Source organism: Ochlerotatus camptorhynchus, unplaced genomic scaffold, assembly GCF_037179485.1.
Source record: "Ochlerotatus camptorhynchus isolate MF236.1 unplaced genomic scaffold, CSIRO-AGI_Acam_v1.1 ptg000367l, whole genome shotgun sequence".
Taxonomy (NCBI): Eukaryota; Metazoa; Arthropoda; class Insecta; order Diptera; family Culicidae; genus Ochlerotatus; species Ochlerotatus camptorhynchus.
In genome coordinates, this window is record NW_027040855.1 from 2,029,348 (window position 1) to 2,037,243 (window position 7,896).

The 7,896-nt window shown below is 42.0% G+C and overlaps 1 protein-coding gene across 2 annotated transcripts; it reads right to left on the bottom strand.

The window, feature by feature from the left end:
- Positions 1 to 5,583: 5,583 nt before the first annotated feature.
- On the bottom strand, positions 5,584 to 7,535 carry RFeSP (Rieske iron-sulfur protein). 2 transcript variants are annotated; one of them, XM_065232404.1, is made up of 4 exons: positions 7,254 to 7,535; positions 6,433 to 6,573; positions 5,950 to 6,197; positions 5,584 to 5,891 (listed from the first exon to the last, which is right to left on the bottom strand). In XM_065232404.1, exons 1-4 carry the CDS (start codon positions 7,366 to 7,368, stop codon positions 5,673 to 5,675), a joined length of 723 nt encoding a protein of 240 aa, XP_065088476.1. In that variant the 5' UTR covers positions 7,369 to 7,535; the 3' UTR covers positions 5,584 to 5,672. The 2 variants fall into 2 exon arrangements, with proteins under 2 accessions (XP_065088476.1, XP_065088475.1); XM_065232403.1 differs by having other exon boundaries at positions 7,176 to 7,535.
- Positions 7,536 to 7,896: the final 361 nt, after the last annotated feature.

The window sequence follows — 7,896 nt, forward strand, 5'->3', positions numbered from 1 at the left end:
ATGCATAAGCATGCTATCAACTGACGTTTGAGAGATTTTTAAGAGTTTAAAGCTGGAATGATTTTTCGGCGTTTTATAAGAATGAGCATCTCAAGCGGGAATTTTGAATGAAAGCAACATTTATAAAAGCGTAGGTTACTCAGCGCTGAGTGACCTATATTTTTTAGATATTTCTCCTTCATCTGAGTAGAAGCTTCGCTCTCTCTCTCTCTCTATGAGTGAGATTGAATGGCCGTGTATCTTCATAAATCACGTACCATTTAAGAGGGAAAGGGGGGTCTGCAGAAGTTGTGACCAGATACGTCATTTATGCATGGTTCCAAAGAGAACGATAGAAAATTTGAAACATTCTGCTCCCCTTCATGCTCACGTAAATTTTACATGGCCCCTAACATAATTTTCATGATAACTATTATTATATGTATCTTCTTCTGAATAAGAAGTACCTATCCCCGTAAGCTATACCTAAGAAGGCATTTCCCACAGAGTGTTAAGGAGCAGCGCAGAGAGTCCGGTCTACCTTCATCCATGATATTGAACGGTGAAGTCGCTTCTACTCCACGGAAGGTTTGCCGCTTGTTCTCCAACAAGTTTGCAAGCGTCTTCTCTGACGAGAGCTTAACCAACGAAGACGTGACCCTAGCAGCAAGCAACATTCCACTCGCCGATCGTCAGTTGGTGCTAACCTATGGTGACTGCCAGTCCGACATTTTCGCAGCTACGTCAGGCATACCTCAAGGAAGTCATCTGGGACCGTTGATTTTCTTACTTTACTTCAATGACGTGAGTTTAGGTGGGCGTTGGCCAGATTTGGATTTTTCAGATATAATCCTAAATAGGACCTAGATTATTTAATACTCTAGTAACCTCAAGTCCGTGCTCTGTCACAATGTTTCATTGTGATTAATCAACACTCAAACGGGTAAAATATCAAATTTGGGGTAAATTTGAAAGAAAAGGAACTTGGAGTGTAGACCGCACTGCCCACTGGACGATTCTGAAGCCTGGCCAAGTGAGTGGGGTATGGGTTTATTTGATTGAACGTCATTTCCAATGTATATATTGATACATTCAAACCATTGGCATTTGAGATAAGACAGAGATAGGATGCGGAGGGCCCGCTTAGGAGGCTTGGCTTGGCTCTAGAACTTGTTCTGCATTATGCACATGTTGCAATTATTGAAAAGAGCTCGATATAAGATAGCCACAGAGAACAGACGTTGAGGCTCCAAAATTTCTCTAAAAACTTGTGTAAAGATTCCTATTCGACTTAAGCGCCACTAACGGCGACTTCCCCACTTAAAAACCCTCTTTGACAACATGATGGCGCTGGCGTTGCAAAACTTACACTAGACACTAGGTGCTGTTAGCGCCAAGTGGCAATTTTCAGCAGATAATTTATCGATACTACAAAATGACAGCAAATTGAAATCAAATTTTGTCTGAGTCTGAGATTAAATGGAAATCTAAATTTGATGTTGTGATTTCGCTGATAATGATTACACAGGTTGCTGTCGTTTTGGTCGTTTTCAGAATTGAGAGCAAAAAATCTTCCTGTGACATCACATTGAAGACTATTTCTGCTATCAGTGAGAGCAAACTGAAAACTCAATTTGATATCAATTTTTCCTGTTGATAACAGAACATGTATTCAATTTGATGTTATACTAAGGCAATGTAAACAAACCCGCAGCAACATATTTTTAAAGAGCAAATGGCATCAAATTTGTCAATTGCGTAAACTGAAATCAAATTATGATTTCAGTTTGATGTTGATATCAAAACTTGATTTCAATTTGCTGTCATTTTGATGCTGGACTTTGCTCGGGCAACGCATGCGGCTAACACTTAACTTGTTCTATTTCTTTCTTCCCTCATGTATCAATATTACCTACATCAATATTACCTACAGTATATTACGTAAACTGAAATCAAATTATGATTTCAGTTTGATGTTGATATCAAAACTTGATTTCAATTTGCTGTCATTTAGATGCTGGACTTTGCTCGGGAAGTAGGATAAGAATTGTAAAAGGTGTGTGCATGCATGATTTACCTATTTTAGAATTACCTATAAGCCACATGAGAACCTCATTTCCTTCAATTACTACTCCATTGCAGCACACCCCTAATAATGATCACTAACATTCATATAGTTTCAGCATTATCGACATTTATAATTAAAAGGTGACTTGTAAAGCATAATTACCATGCATAGATATCAGTTAATGTACCAGAACCTGGACGGACACGAGCCTACCCAGGGGAGGACCTGGATACGACCACCCATGTGTGTCTAGAGTATCGCACGAGCTGACGAGTGCACCGGGAAGGACAGTAGGTGTATAGACTAGGGGGTTAGTCCCTAGATAAGCCAACTTAGCGGTTGGCACAGCCTATACACTGAACAATTACAAAATACAAATTTACTTCAATGACGTGAGTTTAGTTATCGAAGGTCCACGACTATCGTATGCAGACGATCTCAAAATCATCAGTTTGAAGCATTTGCCAGCTGGTGCCATTTTAACCGAATGACGGTGAATCCTGCGAAGTTGTTCAGTATTTTACTCGAAAGAAAAAAATGTCTACCAGATCGATGACCAGCTTCACGCTATCGTCATTTTCATTGCCAACAACCCTAATAAAATTTGTATGGTTATTTTGCTTAACGACGTGTTCAGGGTATCATCCAAACAATTTGTTGAATAGTTCTACCATTTGGGTTATCGTTCATTTATTATTATTCATTTGTTTATTAGGGAATCTTGCTTGACAAAATTTTGTAGAACCGAATCATACAAACGGCATGATTCGATAACCCAAATAATTGAACTAGTCCACAAATGGTTTAGATGATACCCCGAACACGTCGTTAAGCAAAGTAACCATAACATTTTTATAAGGGCAGTTTGTCCAGTATTGGCTTGTCCAGCTGGGGTGCTTCTGGACCATCGTCTTGGTTCGAGTTGGATTCCACTGCTTGTTGTCTTCCTTCAAATCTAAACATTTGAATTGTCAAATTAACCGGGTTGCCAAACACCCCATTTTTCACAAACAAACAAAGTTGACTGGCACTCTCGGCACTGTCGGCATAGCTGCAGAACACGTGAGGCACACTGAGCAAAAAGTTTGCACAAAATAAGTGTGTAGGGTAACCACCTCTTGTTTACAACACTCTTTTTTACGTTTTCTTATTTACCACCAGAGGTTGAATCGACCACTTAGTTTCTATTAAAAATGCGTATCCAGATTTCCACACTCGGCAATCCAGCTTTCCATGCTCGGTAATGGCGGCCTGTTTGTATGAATAAATGTATCCTTGACTGTGCTTTTAGACAATAACTGGAGGGCGTATTTTGGTCCATTTTCTTCTGTACCTGGGAGAGGGCAAGGGAGGGGTCAAAATCCGATCCTCCAGATAGCACAGTGAAGGATACATTTATTCATACAAACAGGCCGCCATTACCGAGCATGGAAAGCTGGATTGCGTCCTGTAGGTATGAATAAATGTATCCTTCACTGTGGTTTTTGACACTAACTGGAGGGTGTATGTTGTTTCATTTTCCTCTGTTCCTGGGAGGCACTCAAAGAATAAGTCACATATCATAATTGGGAATTGCACCACAAAATCACATGAACCTTATGTGTCAAATGAAATTTAAGTGATTTATCATATAGAACTCATGTGATCACATGAATGTTATGTGAAATTCAGATAGATATAACTAGTTTTGTTAATGGAAATAATATTATGTGCATTCCCAATGGAAACTTTTTTCCGTGGAAGGAAAGGGAGGGATGACAACCCGAACCCCCAGTCAACGTCAAAACCACAGTGAATGATACATTTATTGATACCATACTGGACGCCATTAGGGTTGATGCATATATTATGTCACGCTAAATCGAGGAGAAATTTACCCCCCGCCCCTATCGTGACGTTTTTCCTATCCCTAATGCATTGCTTGTCACAAAATCTTAGACCCGCTCCCCCCCTAGAGCGTGACATAATATATGCATCAACCCTTAGGGGCTGTTCACAAACTATGTAGACCGTAGTTGAAGATGCTAATTTCAAATAACAGACTGAAGTGGTAATTTTTTATACGATAGATGAGGAGGAGATGAAAGTATAGAATTGATAGTTCCGTTTAGGGTATGGCAGTGTGAAAATTGCATACAGAGAGTAGACAGCGAGCTAGGACAACTTTTAGGAAGGTACAAATCGGTTTTTATCATCTCTCTTTAACAAACTCCCTTCTTTGGAGAGGGATGATGAGGGGTGTTCCCCCCCGCCAGCACTGGCAAAAAGAGATGATCGCCGACCGCTCAAGTACCACCGGTGTGTTTGAAACAGTTCTACCGATTTTTACCGCACTCCAGTTGTTATTTGAAGGAAGGCATCCAGTCGTAGGTTTGGAAATTGCAGCTATTGTTACCCTTACCACGGTATGTGCTCCTGTCATCGTCGACTTGACGGTCTTAAGAGGTTTTTGACCCCCCCGCGTAGACAATCGTCCATACGTTTTTTTTTTGAAATTTGTATGGACCGTAGATATTCGTCACCAGCCCCCTTCCCCCTTCTAAAGAGTCTACGTAGTTTATGAACAGTTTATTAAGCAGTTCCAGGCCAAAAAGCAAAAAAAAAATGAATTTTCCCCTTTATTCTGCGCCGCGAGTGATGTGAGGTGACTCGCTGTCACTAGTGAAGGGACAAAAGTAAAGGCGAGTGAGGTGACTCTCCGTACAAATCAAATGGCGAGTCATCTCACTCATGGTGACTTTTGTCACCTCACTAGTGATAGCGAGTACCCTCACCTCATTCGCGGCGCAGAATAGGCCTCATTTGCAAGCTTGTGAACAATGTAAGATTTTCAGGCGGTAATCAATAATTAGTCTATCATTCGGATGCGGATGAATAGTTGGATCTTCAAAAAAGGACCTATCGAGGTGAAAGATGCGCTGCTAGTTCCTGATCTGATTACCAATATATTATTAATGTGGAAAACCCCCAATACTTTGGACTAGCTTATTTTCCCGGTCAGGTAATTTTGAATAAAGATTATGATTTAGTTTTATGCACGGCCACTGAAAATAACTCAGAGAGAGAGAGAGAGAGAGTCACTTCTACTCAGATATGACCTACCTAGTTCGCATTTACAAAGTTGCAGATCAGAAATTTTCGCATAAACTACCTACCTAGATGAACAAACGGTCCACTTTTCCCATATAAACAGTTTAAGCTTGCAACGAAATGACCTCAACTGTTGGAATGATGATCAGGATCAGATTAAGAATTGATTGCGCTGTATTACTGATTATAGGTAGATTCACAAAAGAAAGGCTGTCATCTAAAAAGTGAAAGCCTTCGTCGTGTGGATTTAAATAGGAGTCTCCTTTATTAGAATAATCCTTCGGTTGATGTTAGCCTTTTTTTTTGGTATCTGCACCTCATCGTTATTGACCGTTTCGAATAAATCTAGCTCTCAGCAATACTTGTAGGTCAATGTCTCCGATTTATTCGTTTCCCCCTCTTCACGGATTCCCATGTCAGAATAGACTATTTCACATTTTACTAAATTTCGTTCGCACAACTTCTGATTAAAGTTAATATAGGTTTTGCCTCGCTAGTACAAACAAAAGGAAAATCACCTAAAAGCATTGCATGCTTAACCAACGATGACCAGGTTATCCTCTGGGAATTCGTAGTAGGGCACCTCCAGATTGAGCGGAGCCGGTCCCTTACGGATACGGCCAGAAGCGTCGTAGTGGGAACCGTGGCATGGACAGTAGTATCCACCGTAGTCTCCGGCGTTGGCAATTGGCACACATCCCAAGTGCGTGCAGACACCAATCACAACGAGCCATTGTGGTTTCTTGACGCGTTCCTAGAAGAAAAGTGGGAATGAGTAAACGAGTTAGAATAAACATTCATGCAAAGCTTACAGCATCGGCCTGTGGGTCACGGAGGGTTCCAGTGTTGACAGACTCTTCAGCGGCAATTTCAGCGCCCGTGCGGTGGCGGATGAACAGCGGCTTGCCACGCCATTTGAAGGTAACGGACTTGCCCTCCGGGATGTCGGACAGCTTGATTTCGATCTTGGCCATGGCCAACACATCGGCCGAAGCGCTCATCGAAGATATGAAGGTGGACACCATTGACTTGGCGACGTAGGTGGTGGTGACGACGGCACCTAGAAGAGATAGAGGGTTTAATTAGAAGATCAAGTACTTTAGATAGTCCCCCTTATTCTGCGAGTCACGTTACTGTCTGTCACCGGTGAGGTGACAATTGTCACCTCGTGTGAGGTGACTCTCCATGTAAATCAAATGGAGAGTCACCTCACACGAGGTGACTATTGTCACCTCACCGGTGAGAGACAGTCACGTGACTCGCAGAATAAGGGGGAGTGAGTGGTAATACGTTACCTCCCACAAGCAGATAGGTGAATGCCGCGCGTTCATCAGCTGAGTCATTCTTGGCATTGGGTCTCTTGACCTGTTCACGACGGTAGTCAGAGAAATCCGGCACTTGGATGTCGGTGTGAGCCAGACGGATTTGGCCGGTAACTGTAAAGGAATAAGAAACAATCAGCTTTAGTTGTATGACAATAGCAATTCAAACTTTATGTTAGCATTCACTTTTCCGTCGTGCTGCAAGCTATCAACATCAACAGTAACTTTCGTCGTTTCCACATCTTAAACATTGAATTCTTAAATCTCAACTAAAGCCTAAAATCTGTTGTCTGCCCTAGTTGTATTCATGTTCAGATATTCTTTGTTATCAATAAAATCGATTTTCTAGCAATAGTTCCCAAATCAAGTAACCTAGTCATAAAAATACATTAATTTGTTATTGTGTCCATCTAGGTTATGTTCCTCTACATATTCAATGTTTTATCCAATCAACTGAGCTGTTTTACCAAATTTGTGCAAAAAAAAAAAACTGGCAAATTACTCCATAGTACTTCAGTTCCACCAACAGCGTCCCACTAAAACAAAAACAATTTCACACTACATCCGCCAGCCAGGTTACATAACGAAAGATTTTTCACTACTTGTCAAAATCTTCTTATGCAACCCGCCGCGGTTCCGTGGGTGTTCGCACTAGAATGAGTCCACCGGGAAACCGATCCTCAACCACTGGAAATTTAATCTTTGGCAATAACCACCTGCAACTCCGGACACCACCCGGAGAACGGACCGGGGCAGTGCACAGTTTGGCGAGCTGGCAACAATAGGAGTCTGACCTGCGACGACTGGTTTAGCCTCGACTTTGACGGGCACCGCTGCGGCCTTGAGACCGCTCGCGACGGTCTGCGACACTCCGCGCACGTACGACAGCTTGGCCAGGTTTCCGATCATCCTCGGTTGATGGGTGTTCCGCGATTTCTCTGCTTACGGGGCCTTGAAAAGCCTTCCTTTCGGGTCTTACTACGGCAGAAGAGCACTTTTGCACACTGCTGATGGAGATGACTGCGACTTCGGGAACGACGCAAAGGGAACTTTTTCGACTTTTTTCGCACGGTTTTGACGTTTCGTTCGGTGGGATTTGACAGATCGATGACAGTTGCAACTAGGACGGTGGCGAAAAAGACTATAGAAACAATACAGGGGTGAGATCGAGGGTGAGATGTTGTCAGCTGGTGCTTTGCAGGAAAATTACTTCGGTAAAATCAACTGTCAAGAATCATTCGGTGCCGACATTTCAAAAGAACTAAATTGCTTTTGTTAACAATTGCTTTAGTCGTCGATTTCTCGCGTATAAAAACCCACACAGGCAAAGTAACGACACCATCAGGTAGATAATGGTTTCTTTACCGTTATTTGCAGGAGTGAGCTTTTATTTGCGAGAAATCGATGGATGGAGTTATTTTCAAAAGCCGTTTCGTC